The 25,446-nt window shown below is 38.8% G+C and overlaps 1 protein-coding gene across 6 annotated transcripts in view; it reads left to right on the top strand.

Moving 5' to 3' along the window:
* Positions 1 to 25,446, top strand: part of LOC126470690 (spermatogenesis-associated protein 6) — a 186,689-nt gene that overhangs the window by 11,418 nt on the left and 149,825 nt on the right. For all 6 annotated transcript variants that reach the window (XM_050098700.1, XM_050098715.1, XM_050098708.1 and 3 more), the window contains exon 2: positions 21,262 to 21,399. In XM_050098700.1, coding sequence (XP_049954657.1) covers positions 21,262 to 21,399 — 138 coding nt within the window. The remainder of the gene's footprint in view (positions 1 to 21,261; positions 21,400 to 25,446) is intronic.

Here is a 25,446-nt window from a genome sequence, read left to right as displayed (position 1 = left end):
GTTATTTTTTGGAATAACGTGAGTAGCAAAACTGGCCATTAGTTTTCAGTATTTTCCACATTAATGTTTCTTTACTAGGGGTACAACTCTTGTGTACATTAGAGCCATTGGAAAAATATCTGAACCAAAGCTCATGTATTATGATTGTTAACAGAGTTTGTTTGCTGTCCATTTGTGCCTTCAGAAGAGGGGATTGCCGAAATGTCTGATTACACCTTTGTGCTTTGACCCATGATGTCATCAATATGGCAGAAATGACTGTTCTAAGCATCTCCAATATGGCACCTATGACATCACTGAAATACATATAAATAAGACAATAACATTTCCCTCCAAAAATACAATCAAATTAATGGGACAACTGCAGGAAACTGGGGGTTTTAGGGTAGGGATGAGCGAAATATAATAGTAGGAAAAAAAAAAAAAAATCACCATGATCCCGAAACAAACAAAATGATGGGGGGGAAATACAACATTCCACTACACTGACAAAACCTACATGATCTGACACTTCCCTTGACCTATATAGGTCAACCACAGCTGACGATACCAAAACACCAACACCTATAACTAAAATTACAAAAATTGGAATCGGTCATTTCCCGTGATGTATAAAGATCAGTTACAACTATTGATACCAAGAAAACCAACACCTTCAACTACAACAAATCGAAAAATAAAAGCAAAACCAGAACACCTAAAAAATCCAAAACCCCAAGATCGCTACATAAATTAAAACACATTCAATACACCAGAAATACACAAAACATCAGAACTTGAGAAGAATAGACCAAAAAAAAAACACTTACCATCAACAACAAATTCCAGCACTGCAAACTAAGTCGGCCACCCCCCCCCCCCCCCGACACACACACACACACACACACACACACACACACACACACACACACACACACACACCCAACACCGTGGTTCAAATGAACCCAATATAACACATTACACTCAGCACACACATACACACCAATAGAGGGTACCATCAAACACAAGACGACTTCTATAAACACATCCAACTCTGTGCTGTAATGACATCACACATCACAGCACCCTTATGTCACAGGTCAAAGTAGACAGGTGGAATCAGACACTTTCATTGACTCCAGAAGAATTACTGGAATCTCATCTGTGCCTCCTGACTTCTTGTCTTCTTCTTCTTCTTCTTCTTCTTCTTCCTTTTTTGTCTTCCTGACTTTTTGCTCTGTTGTGGGGTACACCATCATTCTGCTGGCTGTATAATTTATTGTGTGCACTACAGCTGTTTTAGAGATATTTTGCTCCAGCTTCTCTGCAATACCTGAAAAGTATTCATTCACAAAATTTGCTAGTTCTTGTGAATTTTCCATTAATATATCCCTTGCTTTGATTTGCATGTTTACAAGTCTCCATTTTTTTTTCAAATTGTATGACATGTACTACTTTACTTTGATTTTCTGAAAAAAAAACTTGGGATGAAGTGTATACTTAAATTTTTTATGTTCCTAAAAGGCATTAATTTTCACAAATACAAAGATTGTTTCCACAAACATGTTGTTAGTTGCGAGTAACAGATGTTTTGTAAATGCACAAAACGATTATTAAATGGGGAAAAACCACCATGAGGGAATTACTGTTGTTTAATTAAATTTTACACACAAAAGGAAATGTGTGGTCATCCCAAAGGTTGGTTTGAACACCACAGTGCCACACTAGACACTTTCCTATTAGAGATGATAATCTCTCAGCTTCCACATACTGGCTTAACCAGCCAGTTACAAGGACACCTGCAGGTTGATGTGGACTCCTAACCACAATGTAACTAGACATTTTTTATATTTACAAAAGTGTAATGAACATCAGAGCCATCCCAAACACACACATGTACAAGTATATATGTCTGCTAGCTCCACAGGAGATGAGACTGAAAATATATATGATTAGAGAAAATAAATTATTCAGTAAGTTAGGGGAAATGTAACTTTAATTGTGACAGTGAACTAAAATTCAAGTGTAGGAATAAAGACTGGGATGAAGGAATAATGGAAATTTGCACAGAGCACAATCCAGCAATTACTAATGCTTGGTTTAAGAATGATGGAAGACGGTTGTATATGTTGAAAAGACTTGGAAACTCTAGTAGGTTTCAGAGGAGTTATATAATGGTAAGATGAAAATTTGTAAACTAAATTGTAAACTGCAGTACATTTCTAACAGCAGATAAATACTCTGGCCATAATTTATTAGTAATGAAATGCAAATTAATCACGAAAAAAATTCAGAAAGCTTGGAAATGAAGACAGTTGGACTAGATAAGCTGAAAGAATCAGTGGGTGTTGATAGTTTCAGAGGGAGCATTATGCAACAACATATATCGTCTAAAGAAAAACAAATAGATTAATATGCAATTTTGAGAAATGCAACTGTCAAGACAGGAGAGAGACAATGAGGTAAAAATGCAATGGCCATTAGGAATCTTCAGTAACATACAAGGTATTATATTTAACTGGTGAATGAACAGCACACAACTATGTCACTGGATACAGTTGTAAACAGCAGTATAAAGATAGGTAGGAAGACATTTCTGCTTAGAAAGAGCAACAAGAAACAGATTTCAGCTGACCAATGCAGTCAATATGAAAATTTCATCTTCAGCACTGACAATGTTGAGTACCAATGGGAAATGTTCCAAGAGTATTTTACAATGCACTTTAGACAAGTATGTGCTAATCAGAGTTGTGAGGAAAGGGAAAGGCTCATTGTGGTTCAACAGTTGGGTTAGAAAGCTGCTACAAAAGTAAAGAGAGATTCACTGCAAATTTAAACACAGCCAAAGCCTGATAGATCAACAAACACTGAATGATGCCAAAATTAGCGTAAGTAGACCCATGCTTGAAGCATTCAGTCAATTTGAAAGTAAAATTATACTTATTTACCTGATAGAAAATCGTAAGAAATTTTGATATTATGTTAAATATAGATACTGTGATCATAACAGCATCAAAACAGAACATTACACAGTGAAGGCTGAAGTACTGAATATTTTTTTCCAGAAGTGTTTCCCTGATGAAGACTGCACTGTAGTTTCTCCTTTAAACCACTGCACAAAACCTCAAAATGAAAGATAATGGCCAGCTGATGTGGCAAGCGGTTCTAGGCACTTCAGTCTGGAACCGCACTGCTGCTATGGTCGCAGGTTCGAATCCTGCCTCGGGCATGGATGTGTGTGATGTCCTTAAGTTAGTTAGGTTTAAGTAGTTCTAAGTCTAGGGGACTGATGACCTCAGATGTTAAGTCCCACTGTGCTTAGAGCCATTTGAACCATTTTTGAAAGATAATGAAATAAGCGACCATAGGATAGAAAAGCAACTGAAATCACTCCACAGCATCATAAAAATAATACAATTTTGTTATACATACATACATCCATACATTTTTCCTGAGGGCATGCAGCTTTATTGTATGGTTAAATGATGATGGCGTCCTCTTGAGTAAAATATTCCGGAGGTAAAATAGTCCCCCCATTCGGATCTCCAGGCGGGGACTACTCAGAAGGGTGTTGTTATCAGGAGAAAGAAAACTGGCGTTCTATGGATCGGAGCGTGGAATGTCAGATCCCTTAATCGGACAGGTAGGTTAGAAATTTTAAAAACGGAAATGGATAGGTTAAAGTTAGATATAGTGGAAATTAGTGAAGTTTGGTGGCAGGAGGAACAAGACTTCTGGTCTGGTGACTACAGGGCTATAAACACAAAATCATATAGGGGTAATCAGGAGTAGGTTTATTAATGAATAGGAAAATAGGAATGCGGGTAAGATACTACAAACAGCATAGGGAATGCATTATTGTGGCCAAGATAGATACGAAGCCCACACCTACCACAGTAGTACAAGTTAATATGCCAACTAGCTAGGCAGATGATGAAGAGATTGATGAAATGTATGATGCCTACAGGAAAATTAAAGAGACCTTTGGAGAAAGGAGAACCACTTGCATGAATATCAAGAGCTCTAATGGAAACCCAGTTCTAAGCAAAGAAGGGAAAGCAGAAAGGTGGAAGGAGTATATAGAGGGTCTATACAGGGCGATGTACTTGAGGACAATATTATGGAAGAGGTTGTAGATGAAGATGAAATGGGAGGTATGATACTGCGTGAAGGTTTGACAGAGCACTGAAAGACCTGAGTCGAAACAAGGCCCCCGGAGTAGACAACATTCCATTAGAACTACTGACAGCCTTGGGGGAGCCAGTACTGACAAAACTCTACCATCTGGTGAGCAAGATGTATGAGACAGGCGAAATACCCTCAGACTTCAAGAAGAATATAATAATTCCAATCCCAAAGAAAGCAGGTGTTGACAGAAATGAAAATTACCGAACTATCAATTTAATAAGTCATAGCTGCAAAATACTAACGCGAATTCTTTAGAGATGAATGGAAAAACTGATAGAAGCCGACCTCGGGGAAGGTCAGTTTGGATTCCATAGAAATGTTGGAACACGTGAGGCAATACTGACCCTACGACTTATCTTACAAAATAGATTAAGGAAAGGCAAACCTACGTTTCTAGCATTTGCAGACTTAGAGAAAGCTTCTGACAATGTTGACTGGAGTACTCTCTTTCAAATTCTGAAGGTGGCATGGGTAAAATACAGGGAGCATAAGACTATTTACAATTTGCACAGAAACCAGATGGCAGTTATAAGAGTCGAGGGACATGAAAGGGAAGCAGTGGTTGGAAACCGAGTGAGACAGGGTTGTAACCTATCCCCGATGTTATTCAATCTGTATATTGAGCAGGCAGTAAAGGAAACAAAAGAAAAATTCGGAGGAGGAATTAAAATCCATGGAGAAGAAATAAAAACTTTGAGATTCGTCGATGACATTGTAATTCTGTCAGAGACAGCAAAAGACCTGGAAGAGCAGCTGAACAGAATGGACAGTGCCTTGAAAGGAGGATATAAGATGAACATCAACAGAAGCAAAACGAGAATAATGGAATGTAGTCGAATTAAATCTGGTGATGCTGCGGGAATTAGATTAGGAAATGAGAGGCTTAAAGCAGTAAATGAGTTTAACTATTTGCGGAACAAAATAACTGAGGGTGGTTGAAGTGGAGAGGATATAAAATGTAGACTGACAATGCCAAGGAAAGTGTTTCTGAAGAAGAGAAATTTGTTAACATCGAATATAGATTTAAGTGTCAGGAAGTCGTTTCTGAAGGTATTTGTATGGAGTGTAGCCATGTATGGAAGTGAAACGTGGACGATAAATAGTTTGGACAAGAAGAGAATAGAAGCTTTCAAGATGTGGTGCTACAGAAGAATGCTCAAGATTAGATGGGTAGATCACGTAACTAATTACGAGGTATTGAATAGAATTGGAGAGAAGAGAAATTTGTGGCACAACTTGACTAGGAGAAGGGATGAGTTGGTGGGGCATATTCTGAGGCAATAAGGGATCACCAGTTTAGTATTGGAGGGCAGCGTGGAGGGTAAAAATCGTAGAGGGAGACCAAGAGATGAATACACTAAGCAGATTCAGAAGGATGTAGGCTGCAGTAGGTACTGGGAGATGAAGAAGCTTGCACAGGATAGAGTAACATGGAGAGCTGCATGAAACTAGTCTCTGGACTGAAGACCACAACAACAACAACAACAACATACAATAAAATATTACGCTTAATTACCCCTTGCTCAAATTATCATTTCATTTTATGAGTTCTTCTGTTGAATAATAGCATTTCCCCCACATAATCTGCTGTAGCCTCATTTTTAAAATTTCTGGCTCCATATTAAATATGTTTTTGCCCATTAACTTGTTATATATTGTTATTCCCATATACTGTGGAGTCCATGCATATAATTTCGACTGGTCTGTAGGTAACATAAAATTATTTTTATTTCTTGTGTTATATGTATGGTTAAATTGATTCTCCTCAAATAATTTTTGTCTGCCGTGTAGGGAGATTATAATTTCATACATGTATATGGAGGGAACAGTTGTAGTTTCTGAAATAATTTGTGACAAGACTCTGTTTGCTGTGCAGTACACATGTATCGTATAATTTTCTTTTGCAGTTTCAGTATTCGAGATACACTGCTTTAACTTCCCCAGAATATTATCCCATATCAAATGACAGATTCAAAATAACTATGATAAGCAATTGTTTGTGTACTCAAGTCAGTGGAATTTGCTAGTATTTGTGTTGCAAATGCATAACTGCTTAGTTTATTTGATAGGAAGTCAATATATTGTATTCTAGCTTAAATTCTTGGGTAGATCAAGAAAGTGATTCAGATGTACTTCATCAAATTGGGTAGAAAATACATCTGGGCACAGCTTAACTAAAAGAGGTGATTGGTTGATAGAAGAGACATCAAGGGTTAGGCAACTTCATAGTGGAGAGAATTGTGAGTGGTTAAATATTGTTGATGAAAACCAAAGCATGGCAACTGTAAGCAATTTCCATTGCATGTAGGGTGCAATGGTTACGTGGAGATGAAGAGGCTTGCACAGATAAACTAGCATGGAGGACTGCAGTAAACAAGTCTTTGGCCTTTAGGTAACAGCAACAATCCACTACAGTGTCAGTAAGGCTGTATTGACAACCAAAAATCTAGAAATCACTAAGATTCTTGTAGAGGATTTAGTCTGAAATATGTAGCACCAGGTGTTGTTGTCTCTGGAAATTTCATTCAGAGATGGTGTCAGAAATAATTTCACAGTATCACAGTACAGCAGTATCTACAGGATGACAGGACCCTGCTTCCCAAAAAAGATGAATAGCCTTACAGAATGTTTTAATATGTCTTTGGTAGATATTATGACAATGTACTTGTCAAACAGAGACACTGGTATAATATACTGGTTGTTGTGACATTTGCATACAACACAGCAAGGTAAGACACTACAAGTCTCACATCATTTTTCCTGATTTGCGGACAATTATGGACACCTTCTTCCCATTTCAACCTCACAATGCTCAGGATGATCGTCACAAAGCCGGCCAGGGTGGCCGTGCGGTTGAAGGCGCTGCAGTCTGGAACCGCAAGACCGCTACGGTCGCAGGTTCGATTCCTGCCTCTGGCATGGATGTTTGTGATGTCCTTAGGTTAGTTAGGTTTAACTAGTTCTAAGTTCTAGGGGACTAATGACCTCAGCAGTTGAGTCCCATAGTACTCAGAGCCATTTGATTGTCACAAAGCTCATGATCAGAGCTCAAGAAGCAAGACAACTGGTATGCACATGGACCTTGGATGCCTAACATAGGAACTGTGAACATTATAATGCCATACATGGACCTATAATGTACAACCAAGATGACTTAGTGTGGATTTTTACACATACGAAGTATAGTGGGCCATCAGAAAAATTATTAAAATGCTGTTTTGGCCCATACCAAATCCTATATTACTTCTCAGATGTCACCTATGAAACTGAGGAAGAGTACTCTACATTGAATACATAAATATTCAGAAACATCTTCTGTGTCCTTCATATGAAGTCTTATTGCAGTTCTGAGATGCAGACCAAAAATAGTGGGTGGCAATACAAGAACATGGAGACCTGCTTCATGGCAGCAATGACTTAATGGAAGTAACTTCATTTGAATGTCACAGTGGTTGAGCATTGATGAGATAACCTAAATGTGAGGATTCATCATCACTGCCATATGTAGGTCCAGTGACTAGATTCCAGATCCAGGAAATTGTTTTGAACTCCAAAACAGTGTGGAGGAGTATCAGTACTGAGTGTTGTGCTTCACCCATTGTGATGTTCAGATTATAGCCACTGGCTGGCAGTTATGCAAGTTAAAAGTTCTGTTTCTGCCTCCTGCAATTATTTCTTATTTAACACATGTGATTTCTGGGATGTTCTAGGACTGACTTACATGTAAGTATTGGAATTTAATCTCCTTTGAGGCAGGCAATTCAGCTCCATATGTACTACTGTGTGTACTTAATAAACATACTCCATGCATGAAATGCTAGTACTTGTTGATAACCCTGCTCTCATAACTGGTTCTTTAGTTTGGATTCTATGTGCAAATAAATATGATAAATAATCCAATACTCCCATGATATACCTATAGAAGTTCTCCACTGAGTGCTTTGAAAAATGCATGCATTATACGGTTTCAGTGTGTCTCTTTCAGAACATTCCTGCAAAAACATTTGTACCTAAGAATGCTGTGTATCAATATGCTACATGTCGATATGGCTGTTATCTGTATTACCAATCACACTTTTACTGAAATCAAATGATGCGCTGATCTGTGACCAACACAGGAATGCTGCACCTGACTTCTCAAAACTCTCTGTATCCACTTGAACGTTGACTGTGAAAGAAACTTGAATGCATTGTTTTAAATCTACATCAACATCTATACTCTGCAAACTACATTACAGTGTTTATGCCAGTGGGGACTTTGTGTATCACTATAGCTTCAACGTTTTCCATTCACAAATGTTTTGCAAGAAGAAAGGTTGTTGGTAAGCCTCTGCATGCTCTCAAATCTCTCTTATTGCACCTACATTTTCCTTTTGTGAGTTGTGTGTTAGAAGAAAGTGATAAATTGGTTGTCTCTTCTAGGAATTCATGCTCCCGAAACTTTTAACAGTAGAACACCCTGTGACCCAAAACGCCCCTCTTGCAGTGTGTGCCACTAGAGTTGGCTGAGAATCTCCATGATGTTTTCACTCTTACTAAATGAATCTATAACAAAACACACTGCTGTTCTTTGGATCTTCTCTGTTACCTCTATCATTTGTATTTGGTTCAGATCCCAGACTGACAAGCAGTATTTTAGTATTGGTCAAATGAGAGTTTTGTTAGCAATCTCCTTTGCAGTTGGACTAAATTTCCTTGGAATTCTTCCAATGAATGTGTCTGGCATCTGCCTTACCTACAGTTAGTTTTTTGTGGTCATTCCACTTTAAATCACTCTGTACTCATACTCCTAACCATTTTATGGATGTGACCGCTTGCACAGATTGTTCTACAGGTGTGTGATTATATAATAATAGGCCTTTCTGCCTATTTATGTGCAATGTGTTACATTAGTTCGTGTTGTGTGTCAGCCGCCAATACCTCTACCAAGCATCGATCCTCTGCAGGTCTCCCTGCATTTTGCTAAATTTTCTGGCATTGAAACTTCTCTGTACAAACAGCATCATCTGCAAGAAACCTAATGGGACTTCCAACGATATCCACTATGTCATTTATATATACATATTTTGGAAATTAATGGTGCTAAAACACTTCCTATGGGTATGTTCAAAATCACTTTTACATCTGAAAATTTCTTTTCATTGAGAATGACGTGCTGTGTTCTGTGTGCTAGAAACTCTTTAATTCAGTCACACAGCTGTTCTTATGTACTGAATGCTTATACTTTGTTCACTAGGTGGCAGTGTGGAACTGTACTGGATGCCTTCCAGAAGTCAAGGAACATATCATATACCTGTGCATCTGGATCTCATTGATGAACGGAGTGGGCTGGATTTCACATGATCACTGTTTTCAGAACTCACCTCTCCTACAGAGGAGGTTTTCTGCCTCCAGAAATGTCATAATACATGAGCATAAAACATGTTCCAAATTCTACAACAGACCAACAGCAAAGATTTGGCCTATACTTTTGTGCATCTTGTTTGACAACCCTTCTTTAAAGTGGGAATGACCTTTATCCAGTTATTAGCAATGCTTTGCTCCTCCAGCAACATATGGTACATGGCTGATAGAAGAGGGGCGAGTTTTTTCATCTACTCAGTATAGAATCATATTGGAATTCCATCAGGTCCAGTGGCCTTTCCTTTGTGGAGTGATTTCAGTTGCTTTTCTATCCTGTGGTCGCTTATTTCATTATCTTTTAAAAATGGTTCAAATGACTCTAAGCACAATGGGACTTAACATCTGAGGTCATCAGTCCCCTAGACTTAGAACTACTTAAACTTAACTAACCTAAGGACATCACACACATCCATGCCCGAGGCAGGATTCGAACCTGCGACCGTAGCAGCAGTGTGGTTCGAGACTGAAGTGCCTAGAACCGCTCGCCACATCAGCTGGCCATTATCTTTCATTTTGAGGTTTTGTGCAGTGGTTTAAAGGAGAAACTACAGTGCAGTCTTCATCAGGGAAACACTTCTGGAAAAAAATATTCAGTACTTCAGCCTTCACTGTGTAATGTTCTGTTTTGATGCTGTTATGGTCCCAGTGTCTATGTTTAACATAAGACCAAAATTTCTTACGATTTTCTATCAGGTAAATAAGTATAATTTTACTTTCAAATTGACTGAATGCTTCAAGCATGGGTCTACTTACGCTAATTTTGGCATCATTCAGTGTTTGTTGATCTATCAGGCTTTGGCTGTGTTTAAATTTGCAGTGAATCTCTCTTTACTTTTGTAGCAGCTTTCTAACCCAACTGTTGAACCACAATGAGCCTTTCCCTTTCCTCACAACTCTGATTAGCACATACTTGTCTAATGTGCATTATAAAATACTCTTGGAACATTGCCCATTGGTACTCAACACTGTCAGTGCTGAAGATGAAATTTTCATATTGACTGCACTGGTCAGCTGAAATCTGTTTCTTGTTGCTCTTTCTAAGCAGAAATGTCTTCCTACCTATCTTTATACTGCTGTTTACAACTGTATCCAGTGACACTGTAAGGGCCTTGTGGTCACCGAACCCCTGTTCTCTGCTAACTTTGTGGTAAAGTTCTGGCCTCTTGGTGGCCAGGAGATGTTCCGCATGCTGGTTGTCTGACCAGCTGCTGAAGGTCACTTTTGAACAAGAAAAAGATACATAGTTCCCTGTCCTTACAATCCACCTTAATCATTTGAGTCACCCAGTCTGTACGTGATAAGTTGAAATCTCCACATAATACTAAAACAGGACCAGGAAATTTATGCAAAATATTCTCAAAGTTTCCTCTCAGATGTTCCACCACTACTGCTCCTGAGGCAGCTGGCATATAAAAGTATCCTATGACACTGTTTGATCCACCTTTAACACTTACGTTCACCAAAAGTATTTAGCATTCTGAATGCTAAATAATATTAGATATTATCACATTTTTTCACAGCTATAACAACATCTCCACACTGGTCTTCTGCCTATCTGTGCAACATACATTCCAGTCAGAATTTAGAATTTTATTGCTGTTAATGTCTGATCTCACCAATAATTTTGTCCCTGATATTAGGTAGAAATTGTCACCATTTGTAAGTGAGACTAGTTTTGGGACCTTTCAATAGCCGTTCCCATAGTTAACAAGTACTATATCAACATTTACTTTCTCCAATCTACCATGATGAATGCTACTCTTCTTAATTAATGGGGTTAGTATCCTTCCCTGTCTGAAATTGTAACATACCTTATTGGACCTGTGGGGGGACTCGTTCTATCCTAAAAAGCCACACGTTCATGCTACGTATACTCTGCTACCCTATTACCACTTCCTGCGGGTATGCACACCTTACATATTAACTCATTAATGCCTGAATAAATTTCTACGTGAAAGAAAAAAATATATTTTGTTACCAGTAACAAAGTGTTGTATAGTACATCAGGTCAAATCTAACATATGTCCTACCAGTCAAGTATAATTGGGGATTGGGGATAATAAATATTTGCAGTAACAGGCATTTGCAAAATTGAACACTTACAACACTCTAGGTAGTAAAAAAGTTTTTGTAAACATTCTGATGAACCCCCCCTCCCCCCCCTGCCATGAACCTTGGACCTTGCCATTGGTAGGGAGGCTTGCATGCCTCAGTGATACGGATAGCCATACCGTAGGTGCAGTGACAATGGAGGGGTATCTGTTGAGAGACTGGACAAATGGGTGGTTCCTGAAGAGGGGCAGCAGCCTTTTCAGTAGCTGCAGGGGCAGCAGTCTGAATGTTTGACTGATCTGCTCTTGTAACATAAACCATGATAGCCTTGTTGTGCTGATACTGCGAATGACTGAAAGCAATGAAAAACTACAGCTGTAATTTTTCCTGAGGGCATGCAGCATTACTGTATGGTTAGATGATGATGGAAACCTCTTGAGTAAAATATTTGTGAGGTAAAATAGTCCCCCAGTCAGATCTCCAGGTGGGAACTACTCAGGAGGATATCATTATCAGGAGAAACGAAACTGGCATTCTATGGATAGGAGCATGGAATGTCAGATCCCTTAATCGTGCAGGTAGGTTAGAAAATTTAGGGGAGGGGATGGGTTAAAGTTAGATGTAGTGGGAATTTGTGAAGTTCTGTGGCATGAGGAACAAGACTGCCGGTCGGATGAACGCAGGCTTATAAATAAAAAATCAAATATGAGTACTGCAGGAATAGGTTTAATAATGACACAGGAACACAGATAATCTACTACAAACAGCATAGTGAACACATTATTTTAGCCAAGATAAACATGAAGCCCACGCTTACCACTGTAGTACAAGTTTATACATGAATTATCTCTGCATATGATGAAGAGATTGAAGAAATGTATGATGCAGTTAAATAAGTTATTCGGATAGTTAAGGGAGACAAAAATTTAATAGTCATGGGGGACTGGAATTCGATAGTAGGAAAAGGAAGAGAAGGAGAAGTAGTAAGTGAATATGGAAGCGGGGGGAAGAATGAAAGAGGAAGTTGCCTAGTAGAATTTTGCGCAGAGCATAACTTAATCATAGCTAACAGTTGGCTTAAGAATCACAAAAGAAGTTTGTATATGTGGAAGAGGCCTGGAGACACTGGAAGGTTTCAGACAGATTATATAATGGTAAGACATAGATTTAGGAACCAGGTTTTAAATTGTAAGTCATTTCCAGGGGCAGATGTTATTGGTTATGAACTGTAGATTAAAACTGAAGAAACTGCAAAAAGGTAAGAATATAAGGAGATGCGATCTGAATAAACTGAAAGAACCAGAGGTTGTAGAGTTTCAGAGAGAGCATTTGGGAATGACTGATAAGAACAGGGGAAAGAAATGCAGTAGGAGAAGAATGGGTAGCTTTGAGAGATGAAATACTGAAGGCAGAAGAGGATCAAGTAGTAAAAAGACAAGAGCTAGTAGAAATCCTTGGGTAACAGAAGAGATATTGAATTTAACTGATGAAAGGAGAAAATTTAAAAATGTTGGAAATGAAATAGACCAAAAGGAATACAAATGTCTCAGAAATGAGATTGAAAGTAAGTGCAAAATGGCTAAGCAGGGATGGCTAGAGGACATGGAGGCATATATCATGAGGAGTAAGATAGATACTGCCTACAGGAAAATAAAAGAGGCCTTTGGTGAAATGAGAACCACCTGTATGAATATCAAGAGCTCAGATGGAAAACCAGTCCTAAGCAAAGAAGGGAAAGCAGAAAGGTGGAAGGAGTATATAGCGGGTCTGTACTTGAGGGCAATGATACGGAAATGGAAGAGGATGTAGATGATGAGGAATGGGAGATATGGTATTGTGTGAAGAATTTGGCAGAACACTGAAAGACCTAAGTCAAAACAAGCCCTCAGAAGTAGACAACATACTGTTAGAACTACTGACAGCTTTGGGAGAGCCAGCCATGACAAAACTCTTCCATCTGGTGAGCAAGATGTTTGATACAGGCAAAATACCCTCAGACGTCAAGAAGAATATAATAATTCCAATCCCAAAGAAAGCAAATGTTGACAGGTGTGAAAATTACCTATCAGTTTAATAAGTCACAATTGCAAAATACTAACACTAATTCCTTACAGACGAATGGAAAAACTGGTAGATGCCGACCTCAGGGAAGATCAGTTTGGATTCTGTAGAAATTTTGGAACACACAAGGCATTACTGACCCTAAAGCTTAGCTTAGAAGCATGAGGCAATACTGACCCTACGACTTATCTTAGAAAATAGATTAAGGAAACACAAACCTACATTTCTAGCGTTTGTAGACTTAGAGAAACCTTTTGACAATGTTGACTGGAATACTCTCTTTCAGATTCTGAATGTGGCAGGGGTAAAATACAGGAAGCAAGAGGCTATTTACAATTTGTACAGAAATCAGATGACATTGATGAGAGTCGAGGGGCACGAAAGGGATGCAGTGATTGAGAAGTGAGTGAGATAGGGTTGTAGCCTATCTCTGATGTTATTCAATCTGTATATTGTGCAAGCAGTACAGGAAACAAAAGAGAAATTCGGAGTAGGAATTAAAATCCATGGAGAAGAGACAAAAAGCTTTGAGGTTTGCCGACAACATTGTAATTCTGTCTGAGACAGCCAAGTGCCTGGAAGAGCAGTTGAACGGAATGCACAGTGTCTTGAAATCAGGATACAAGATAAAAATCAACAAAAACAAAATGGGGATAATGAAATGTAATTGAATTAAATTGATAGAGGCTGAAGGAAAATTAGGAAATGAGACACTTAAAGTAGTAGGTGAGTTTGCTATTTGGGAAACAAAATACAAGGGTTGCCCTGAAAGTAATGCATCATATTTTTTTACTCAGCCAAAAACAATGCTATGAATGTGAAATGTTACATATTATTATTTGAAGTCTTATGAGTGAGCACACCAAGTTTCTGCCACTTCCAACAGATAGTGTAGCTGGAGGACAGTTTCAAAATGGCGTCTGAAGGTGATGTACGTTACAAGCAATGTGCCATAATTGAATTTCACACTGCAGAGAAAGAAAGTCTAGGGAATATTCACAAACACTTGTGCAAAGTCTATGGAGCTTCTGCTGTCAACAGAAGTACAGTCAGTTGCTGGGCATGGAGGGTGAGGCCATTAGAAGGCAGTTCGGCAGAGCTCCACAATTTGCAGCGGTCGGGGAGACCATCCAGGCTGTCCCACCTGACATGTTGCAGTGAGCTTATTTTGTCATTCATGATGACAGACACGTTATGACTTGGCAGCTGGTGCTGCATCTGTCAACCATCAAAGGAAGTGTGGATGCAACTATCCGCATTCTTGGCTGTTCAAAAGAGTGTGCAAGATGGGTCCCGCACAGTGTCTAATGATGGATCACAAATCGCACAGAAAAAACATTTGTCTTGACTTGTTGCATTGTTCTGAAGCTGAGGGGGAGGCCTTGTTGTCCCGGATTGTGGTGATGAAACCTGGGTTCACCATTTTGAGCCCAAAACAAAATGACAGTCGATGGAATGGCGCCATTCCCAATCGCCACAGAAGAAAAAATTCATTGGTAAGGTCATGATCACCATGTTCTGGGACTGTTAAGGTGTGATTCCCATTGATGTGATGTCAAGTGGTGCTACCATTGATTCAGAAGCATATGTCAACACATTAACAAAACTTAAGCTGCACTTCTGGTGACTTAAGTGCCACGGCAACCCAGGAGATGTTTTGCTGCAACATGATAATGCTTGGCCCCACACAAGTCTGAGGACTGCTGAACACATCACAAAACAGGGTTGGACAGTGTTACCCCATCCACCCTACAGTCCTGATCTAACCCCCTCGGACTTCCACTTGTTCAGGCCATTAAAGTATGCCGTCGATGGAAGACATTTTGAAGATGACGAGAAGGTGATTCACACAGTGAAGCACTGGCTCCATGACCAGCTAAAGTACTGGTACCAACAGGGCATGCACACCCTTGTTTCTCATTGGAGGAAGGCTACAGAATGGGATGGATATTATGTGGCAAAATAGGGTGTGTAGATAAAAGGCCATTCTTTTGTATGTGTAATTCTCATTATCTTCAATAAAGAATCGTTGAAGAAAAAATGCGGTGCACTACTTTCTGGGCAACCATTGTAACTGATGATGGTCAAATTAGAGAGGATATAAAACGTAGACTGGCTATGGCAAGGAAAACGTTTTTATTGAAGTGAAATTTTATTAATATTGAGTATAGATTTAAGTGTCAGTAAGTCCTTTCTGAAGGTATTTTTATGGAGTGGCAGTGAAACATGGACAGTAAACAGTTTAGACAAAAAGAGAATATAAGTTTTTGAAATGTGGTGCTACAGAAGAATGCTGATTATTAGACGGGTAGATGATGTAACTAATGAGCAGATACTGAACAGAATTGGGGAGAAGAGGAATTTGTGGCACAACTTGACTAGAAGAAGGGATTGGTTGATAGGACATGTTCTGAGGCATCAAGGGATCACCAATTTAGTACTGGAGGGAAGTGTGGAGGGTAAAAATCATAGAGGGAGACCAAGAGATGAATACACAAAGCAGATTCAGAAGGATGTATGTTGCAGTAGTTACTTGGAGATGAAGAGGCTTACACAGGATAAAGTACATGGAGAGTTGCATCAAACCAGTCTCTGGACTGAAGACAACAACAAAAATGTAAGATACATGGTGGCAAACATTTTAAATAATTATCTGTAATATAATATAGCTTTATTCATGATATTCTCAGAAACAGTTTTTTCTCTTGTTTAGACACAGATAAAAGTTACATGTACTACACAAATACTGTCTGTCCTTTACAATTTGGTCTTTTACATCTTCCTTGTGTCTGTAATCTACTGCACCAGCTCAAGTAGACTTAATCTGGAGCCTATTTTGTTGGACCTCTTTGCTTCTTGCATAGTACTTCTGTCTCTATATTGGCTAAAGGCCTACACCTCTTTCTTTTGTCCTGCCAATTTCCTACTTGTAGAGTGTCTCTACTATTTTGGATTTGAATTCTAGTTGATCATTTGGTGTATTATGGGAATTTTGACTCACATAGTCCCTTTCTGCAGGCAGTACATGAACTTTGAAATGTTGAAATGTCCATTTGCTTTTCTTGGGACACAAAACCTCAGGAATCCATTGATAATAGAATAAAAGCTATAGAATAGTAGCAGTTTATGAGAATTTCTACATTGCAATAAAAATGAAATGTAATCAGTCAAAACAGTGTTGAGGTCTAATGTTCATTTGAATGATTGGAAACTTGCTCACTGAAATATCCCAGTGCTACAAATCAGTGGAAAGATTTGCTTTCATTTCACTTTACTTGAACTCTTGCACGTCTTTACAAAGGTACACAAATGCCTAATGATGCATATTTTATGCAAACAGTATTTTCATGTTCGCTTCCCCATGCAACTATTTATTACATCAAATGCGGTTTTTCGTTGCATTGCAGATACTACAAGTAATTTTCAGAATTGTACTTACATTTATATCTACCTGCAATTCTTCTGAGCGGTCATCAGTGCCCGTACAAACTCCCAATTTTTACATAGTCCAATTTTTACACAATCCAATCTAGCCACTGTCATGAATGATGATTTTGGTGATAAAATGATTAGGATAACACAAACACCCTGTCCCCAGACAGAGAAAATCCTCAACCTGGCTAGGAATCGAACCTGGGAACCCATGATCCAGAGGCAGCAATGCTAGCCACTAGACCATGAGCTGCGGACCAAAACAATGATGATAACTTATTATGTGCACATGTCCTGAACAAAGGTGCGAACAGCAAGTTGCTCTAGAGGTGTTGGTAGTTTTTAGAGAAATCTGCACCTACAGTCACTTCCCTCAAATTAGATAAGGTTTCATTTATTAGTATCATTTTGGTATGATGCAAATTCGTTACACACAGCATTAAGTGGTCAGGAGTATTCCTACAATTCTACACACAAAGTAGAGGATTAGAAATCTGCAGCCAAGATCATCACAGAATCATCAAAACTTATAGTTTAAGCCTTATACTCAGAACCATATTATAAGACTATGATTAGTTCTGGGAATGATGCACCAGCTTTGCTTCCACATAATGAACAAGGCTATCTGTCTTAATCAAAGCAGCCAGCTGCCTCTAGAAACTAAGAATGGCTTCTGAATCCACCATTTGTGCCAACAGGAGCCATGATTTGCAGCCAGGTGCACCCATTGCACTCAGTTACTGCTGGCAGAGCTTTGTCAATATTTGGATTGGTGTTTGTGTAAGGTGCTCCATCACCTGCCAAACATTGGAGCTCCCAGTGGCAAACAATCCCATCTTCTGCACATGGTGAGACCTCTCAGGAAGATTCATCCCAGACGCAACAGACAAGGTGATCCATGCTCTTTTAGATGTACTTTCACAGTGGGCAATACCTCAAACCTGTTTGTAAGGCATAGTGGGACAGCTAAGCAGCCAATACTCACTTCCATCTTCCACCCAGAGATTCCACCATTGCTCACTATTCACTGTAAATTAAGTGTTGACCAGTCAGAACATGCTCTGTAATGTCAGGCATCCCAGTTGACATTATAGGCTCAAGGTGTCAAAGCATTTGTTTCAGAGCCTCAGTGTTACCACAGCCCAGAGGATCAGTCTATAGCCCATTGACCATGGTCAGCATAGTTTCTGGCCGATTCCGCCTGCATCTTACCGAGTAAGGTGGCACAGTGGTTAGCACACTGGATTTGCATTCGGGAGGATAATGGTTCAAACCTGCGTCCAGCCATCCTGATTACGTTTACTGTGATTTCCCTTAATCGCTTCAGATAAATGCTGGAATGGTTCCTGTGAAAGGGCACGGCCAACTTCCTTGCCCATCCTTACCTATTCCGATGGGAACAATGGGAAGAATGACCTCACTTTTTGGTCTCCTCCCTTGAATCAACCAACCAGTTCTGCATCTGTACACATTGGGGGCATCCCTATACATCTTTAATTAATTTTCGTAGATACCACAAGTAATATAGCACTAACCCATGGAGTCACTGGGTACAATCTAATTTCTGCTTATGTGCTACTTCTGGTTTTTACTATAGTCCAAAGTCGGCTCACACAATGCAAATGCACTAAAATTTATGCAAGAATTTAGAGTAAGTTAGTATACACTAGTCAACACAGTAATGTTCACAGATATAATTTACTTCTTCACAGAAGCATGTGGAACAAAATTAAACCCAGTGTAATAAGCAGAGACTGCTGCTTTTAGTCTGTTCCATGGGCTGTGTGGTTGTGGCTGACTTTTAGGCATTTAAGAAGGGCCAAGATTTTAATGATGAGTCATATTTATTTCCTGAACTTCAAAGGGAATTTCACAATTTACAGATGAATCCAGGTATTTTAGGGTAGAAAAATGTATTTTTATTGTGCATATGAAGTCATATTTACACCTTTTTAGTAATGGGTCATATTTCAGTCAGCTTTTTCCACATAATAGGTCATATTTTCTCCACTTTTGTCAAAAGTGCATCTGTTTGTATATGCAGACTGAAGCGAGGAATGAAAATTTGTACCAGGGTTGGTATTAAAACCCAGGTCTTCAGCTCGCTAGGCAGGTGCACTAACCACTATACCATCCAGACATATATTTGTCATATCTTTAAAGACACAGGAATAAAAATGTGAAAATGTAGCCCAAATGACAATGTTTCAGATGATATTTTCACAAATAAACACAGCAATTACTACAGAGCCTTATTTATCGGGACTGTAGTGGAGAAGCAGTGTAATGCACTAATTGGTTTGCTGACATTGTTGTGCAGGATTGACAAAACGCCCTTGAAACCAACAAAGAAGACTTCTGATATAATAAAAATCACACACATGGTCACACTATTTAGTCTGAATACAAACTCAATCTGGTTCAACATGCTAGAAGTAAAGTGCTCCAACAGCATGAAGTTGCAATGTTTTGCTCGTGATTTTTAACAGAAGTACTCCAGCACTGCTGAGGAAATATTTTGTAAATTATGGGAAGTTCAAGTTAGAGCAGAAAAGTTCTTTAATGTGAAGGGAAGTGCTGAAAATGATACCAAAAGATCTTGGTGTCCACTAAGGAAACCACTAATGTGGTTGGGTGTTATACTGCAGATGCTGCTTTGGGTCTTCCAAAAGTTGATAGACCTGGAGAAATGTTCTGTGTAACATGTGAATCTCTTGAGAGAGTAAAAAACTCACCAAATGTCATTTTGTTTGACAACTCTATGAAGCTACTGTGGCCAGATGTTGTGAACAGAGACAAACTTTTCCTGCTAGTAACAGATGATACTTCATATATGGCTAAAGCATCCAAGGATCTTCAGATTCTTTACTCCAGTTTGGTCTCTGTCACTTGTCTTTTACATGTGTTTCACAGGGTTGCAGAAGAGGTGCGTTCAAATTACCCTGATGTGGACAAATTAATTTTGTGTGGCAAGAAAATTTATGAGAATGCACCACTACAGGTGTAGAAATTCAAGAAACAAGCACTTTCACTGCCACACCTGCCTCAGGTTGTTCTTACATGATGGGGTTCTTAGCTTACTGCTGCAGAAATTTACTGCACCAACTACACCAAAATAAAGACCATCTTTTGTGAGCTTGATAGTGATGAATCAAGTGCTATCAAAACTGTGAAAGAGGTCTTTACAGGTAACTTGTTCAAAGACTCTGTGTACAAGAACACCAACTTTTCAATGGTATCAAAAACCATCACACTACTAGAAGATCCAGTTACTCAACTGTGTGAACCCTAGGTATTGTGGAACACGTGCAGTTTGAGTTGGTCCGAGCTCATGGACATGTAGCTGACAAAGTGAACAACAGATTGCAAAGTGTTCTTTAGCAGAATCCTGAATGTTCTATAATGTGCAAAATTAGCGACAGTCTCTCTGGGAATGCCACAACATTCAAAGACAGTGAACTAAAGTTATCATACAGTGACCTCTCAGTCTTCAGATATACTCCTGTGATGTGGATCGGAGCTTTTCCTGGTACAAAACTATCCTCAGCGATTATCATAGATATTTGAAAATGGAAAATTTGAAAATGCAGTTTGTGGTCCAGTGCAACCCTGCAAAGAGTGAAGATTGACAGCATGTGTTAACTTATCTAGAATACTTTAAACAAGCAGTGTGAAGCAGTAAAAACATGGGTTTTTTTGCTTGGATAGGTGTTATTGTTTCCACTGTACTGCATTTCTTTTATCGGTCACATACAGACATTTTAAAAATAAGTGCTAATTAGTTTCAGACACTGTGAAAAGTAATTACTACACTCACAAAGTGTTACCCAAGTGAATTTTGTATTACATGGCACATAAAAAATCAACAAGGATCTTTTTAAATAAATGTGAACAAAATCATATTTCATTTTTGAAAGTCGTATTTATGTAAGTTTTAGGTCATAAATGCTTGCATATTTCGGTTTTTAAGACTTAAAATCCAGGCTCTAAATATGAGTTACAAGCAGCATGGACATGTTTTATCTAATTGCACCCTTACATGGAGGAATGATCCAGAAATTCTTACTGCTATTTTGATAAGATTTTGTACTTAAAATTTGAAAAAGAGGAGCCATTTTTTCTCCAAGTGTTTCCTTTTTATTTTAGGCTACTTGCCCAGGTGTGTGGCTGTGCCCTGATGGAGAGGTTTCTGTTAAATTGAAGTTATTTGGTGATTTTGCTGAAACAATGCATGTTGAACCTGTTTTTCCCATGCTGTTTCATGAAAAATTTACATTTCAAAAGGCAAGTATTACAACAGTGCAAAGACACTTCTGACTTGAAACTGCACCTTCATACTGTCTCATAATATTTTTACACTAGTGATTAATTGTAGTTTGATAGTTTGTTACAATGTTTATAGTTCTAACCTGTATAACACTTACACATATGGATGTGGAATAGCATTATCTTTTTGTGTGAAGAAAATATAGATATTTTTTATTAAAAAGCAGTCCATATCACAATATTTTTTTAAATAGTTAATCCTATATAACCAGTTTCTGTCTGTAAGACCATCCTCAGACTGAAGGCTGTGCAATATACAGTTTGATTATGTGATGATGATACAAACTTTTGAGGATGATGGAGAAGGTAAATTTATCAGTTTGAGGTAAGGGATCTTGGTCCAACTAAGTCGAAAGTTGTAAGTAAAAATCATTCTTATCCATCTGGCAGTGTACCTATTCTGCTGCAAGTCTTTGCTTTACATGTTTTGGGAGGAAACTGTATAGACCAAAATAACTAAGGGGAAAAAACAGTAAACATGAGCTCTAATGTTTGTACCTTAATAGCTGTGGGCAGTTTTTCTTCTCTTTTACTGAACAAATGCTTGTATCTCTGTTTGTTGTTGTTATCTTGAGTTTGAAGACTTGTGTGATGCAACTCTCCATGCTAGTCTGCACTGTGCAAGCCTCTTCATCTCCGAATAACTACTGCAACCTACATCCTTCTGAATATGCTTGCTGTATTCATCTCTTGGTCTCCCTCTATGATTTTTACCCCTTCACCCCCACACACTTCCCTCCAGTACTAAACTGGTGATCCCTTGATGTCTCAGACTGTGTCCTATCAACTGATCCCTTCTAGTAGTCAGGTTGTGACACAAATTTCTTTTCTCCCCAATACTATTCAGTACCCCCTCACTAGTTACATGATGTACCCACCTAATCTTCAGCATTCTTCTGTAGCACCAGAGATTGAGAGCTTCTATGATTTTCGTGTCTGAGCTGTTTATGACCCACCTTTCACTTCCATACAGGACTACACTCCAGACGTATACCTTCAGAAAAGGCTTCCTAACATATAAAATCTATATTCTATGTTAACAAAATTTTCCTTGAGAAACACTTTCATTACCATTGCCAGCCTACATTTTATATCCTCTGTACTTCTGCCATAAGCAATTAGTTTAGTGCCAAACCAGCAAAGCTCACCTACTACTTTTAGTGTCTTGTTTCCTAATTCTATCAACATTGCCGGATTTAATTCTACTACATTCCATTACCTTTGTTTTGCTTTTGTTGATGTTCATCCTATATTCTCCTTTTAAGACATTGTCCATTGCATTCACTTTCTCTTCTAAGTCCTTTGCTGTCTCTGACAGAATCAGGTCGTCCCTGGTAAACATCAGATTTTTTATTTCTTCACTGTGGACTTTAACTCCCATTCCAAATTTGTTCTTGGTTTCCTTTACTGCTTGCTCAATGTACAGATTGAATAACATTGTGAGTAGGCCACAAACTTGTTTCACTCGTTTCTCAACCACTGCTCCCCTTTCGTGTCCTTTTACTTTTATAACTGCCATCTGGTTTCTGTAAGAGTTGTAAATAGCCTTTCATTTCCTGTATTTTACCCCTGTTACCTTCAGAATTTAAAAGGGAGTATTCCAGTCATCACTGTCAAAAGCTCTCTCTAAGTCTACAAATGCTATAATCGTAGATTTGTCTTGCCTTAACCGAGCTTCTAAGAGAAGTCGTAGGGTCAGTATTGCCTCGCATGTTCCTACATTTCTCCAGAATCCAAACTAATCTTCCCTGAGGTCATTTTCTATGAGTTTTTACAACCTTCTTTAAAGAATTTGTGTTAGAATTTTGCAAGCATTCATTTTAAAAATGATAGTTTGCTAATATTCACACCTGTCTGCACCTGTTTCCTTTGGAAACAGAATTATAACTTTCTTTTTGAAGTCTGATGGTATTTCACCTGTCTTCTTTGGAAACAGAATTATAATGTTCTTTTTGAAGTCTGATGGTATTTCACCTGTCTCATACACGTTGCTCACTGGATGAATGAGTCTTATCATGGCTGGCTCTCTCAAGGCTATCAGTAGTTCTGACAGAATACCATCTACTCATGGGGCCTTGTGTTTTGACTTAGGTCTTTCAGTGCTGCATCATATTATTCTTTGAGGATCATATCTCCTATCTCATCTTCAGTTACATCCTCTTCCAGCACTATAATATTCCCCTCAAGTACATCTCCCATGTATAGATTCCCTGCATACTTCTTCCAGCTTTCTCTTCTTTGCTTAGGAGTGGTTTTCCATCTGAGCTCTTGATGTTGATGCAGGTACTTCTTTTTTCTCTAAAGGCATGTTTAATTTTCCTGTAGGTGATATCTTATCTTTCACCATGTGATATATGCTTCCAAATACTTACATTTGTCTTCTTACAGCTCCTGCTTAGCCATTTTGCACTTCCTGCCAGTCTAATTTTTAGTGTAATTTTTTAGTTCCTAAGATATGCATTTTAGAGTCTTTGTTTATTATTAAAAATTTTCTCATTTTTGTACTTACTGCCTCCTCCCAGAATAAGGAAGGAAATCAAAGAGCTCACAGTATAAGAGGTCTACTGTCAGGGGTATCAGAGTGATTTTCCCTGATAAATTTCAACTCAGTTCTGGACCAGGATCCCTTACCTCAAATTGATACAGTTACCCTTCTCCATCATCCATGAAAGCTTGCAAAACATCGCGTATTTGCCCTTTACAACATTTGTAATGGGTCAGGTATTACTTAACTTATCCACCTTAAAGTTATAATCTAAAGTGACACATTACTCAGGTGGTGTGAGGAGTCAGTGCACAGAGCTGCTGGTACCTCTCACAATCTGTTGACTAGCTACCAAAGGCTAGGAGCTATAAAAGGGAAGATCTGCCCACAATTACTCATGTGGTTCATAATAAAAATGATCAAATTCCACAAATAGCTTGTATATAAACAGAAAAAAGTTCCTATGCTGAGGTGACTGAAGTCACGGGGGACCTCTTAATGTTGTGTTAGACCTCCTTTTGTCTGGCATAGTGCAGCAAGTCAATGTGGCATGGAGTCAAAAGTCGTTGGAAGTCCCTCGCAGAAATATTGAGCTGTGCTGCCTCTATAGCCATTCATAGTTGCACAAACTGACCTCTCAGTTATGTCCCATAAACGTTCAATGCCATTCATGTCAGGCTATCTGGGTGGCCAAATCATTTGCTCAAACTGTCCAGAATATTTTTCAAACCAATTGTGGCCCAGTGACAAGGTGCATTGCCATCCATAAAAATTCCATTGTTGTTTGGGATCGTGAAGTCCATGAATGGCTGCAAATTGTCTCCAAGTAGCCGATTGTAAGCATTTCATGTCAAAGATCAATTCAGTTGGACCATAGGACACAGTCCACTCCATGTAAATACAGCCCACACCATTATGGAGCCACCATCAGCTTGCACACTGCCCTGTTGACCACTTGGGTCCATGGCTTCATGGTGTGTGCACCACACTCGAATCCTACCATCAGCTCTTACCAACTGAAATCAGGACTCGTCTGACCAGGCTTCTTCAGTTGTCTAGGGTCCAACTGATATGATCATGAGCCCAGGAGAAGTGCTGCAGGCAATGTCATGCTGTTAGCAAAGGCGCTTGCGTCAGTCTGCTGCCATAGCCCATTAATGCCAAATTTCACTTCACTGTTCTAAGAGATACTTTGATTTCTGCAGTTGCTTGTCTATTAGCATTGACAACTCTATGCAAATGCCGCTGTTCTTGGTTGTTAAGTGAAGGCCATTGTGTTGTCCGTGGTGAGAGGTAATGCCTGAAAGAAATTTGGTATTCTCGGCATGCTCTTGACACAGTGGATCTTGGATTATTGAATTCCCTAATGATTTCCAAAATGGAATGTCCCATGCATGTATCTCCAACTACCATTCCATGTTTGACGTCTGTTAATTCCTTTTGTTGGTCCATAATCGCATTGGACGTCATTTGAATGAATCACCTGAGTACAAGTTACTACCCTTTTATATCATGTGTAC

The sequence above is a fragment of the Schistocerca serialis genome, chromosome 1 (assembly GCF_023864345.2).
Source record: "Schistocerca serialis cubense isolate TAMUIC-IGC-003099 chromosome 1, iqSchSeri2.2, whole genome shotgun sequence".
In the NCBI taxonomy this organism is placed as follows: Eukaryota; Metazoa; Arthropoda; class Insecta; order Orthoptera; family Acrididae; genus Schistocerca; species Schistocerca serialis.
Note: the sequence above shows the minus strand (reverse complement) of the source record. Positions and strands in the feature narration are given on the sequence as shown.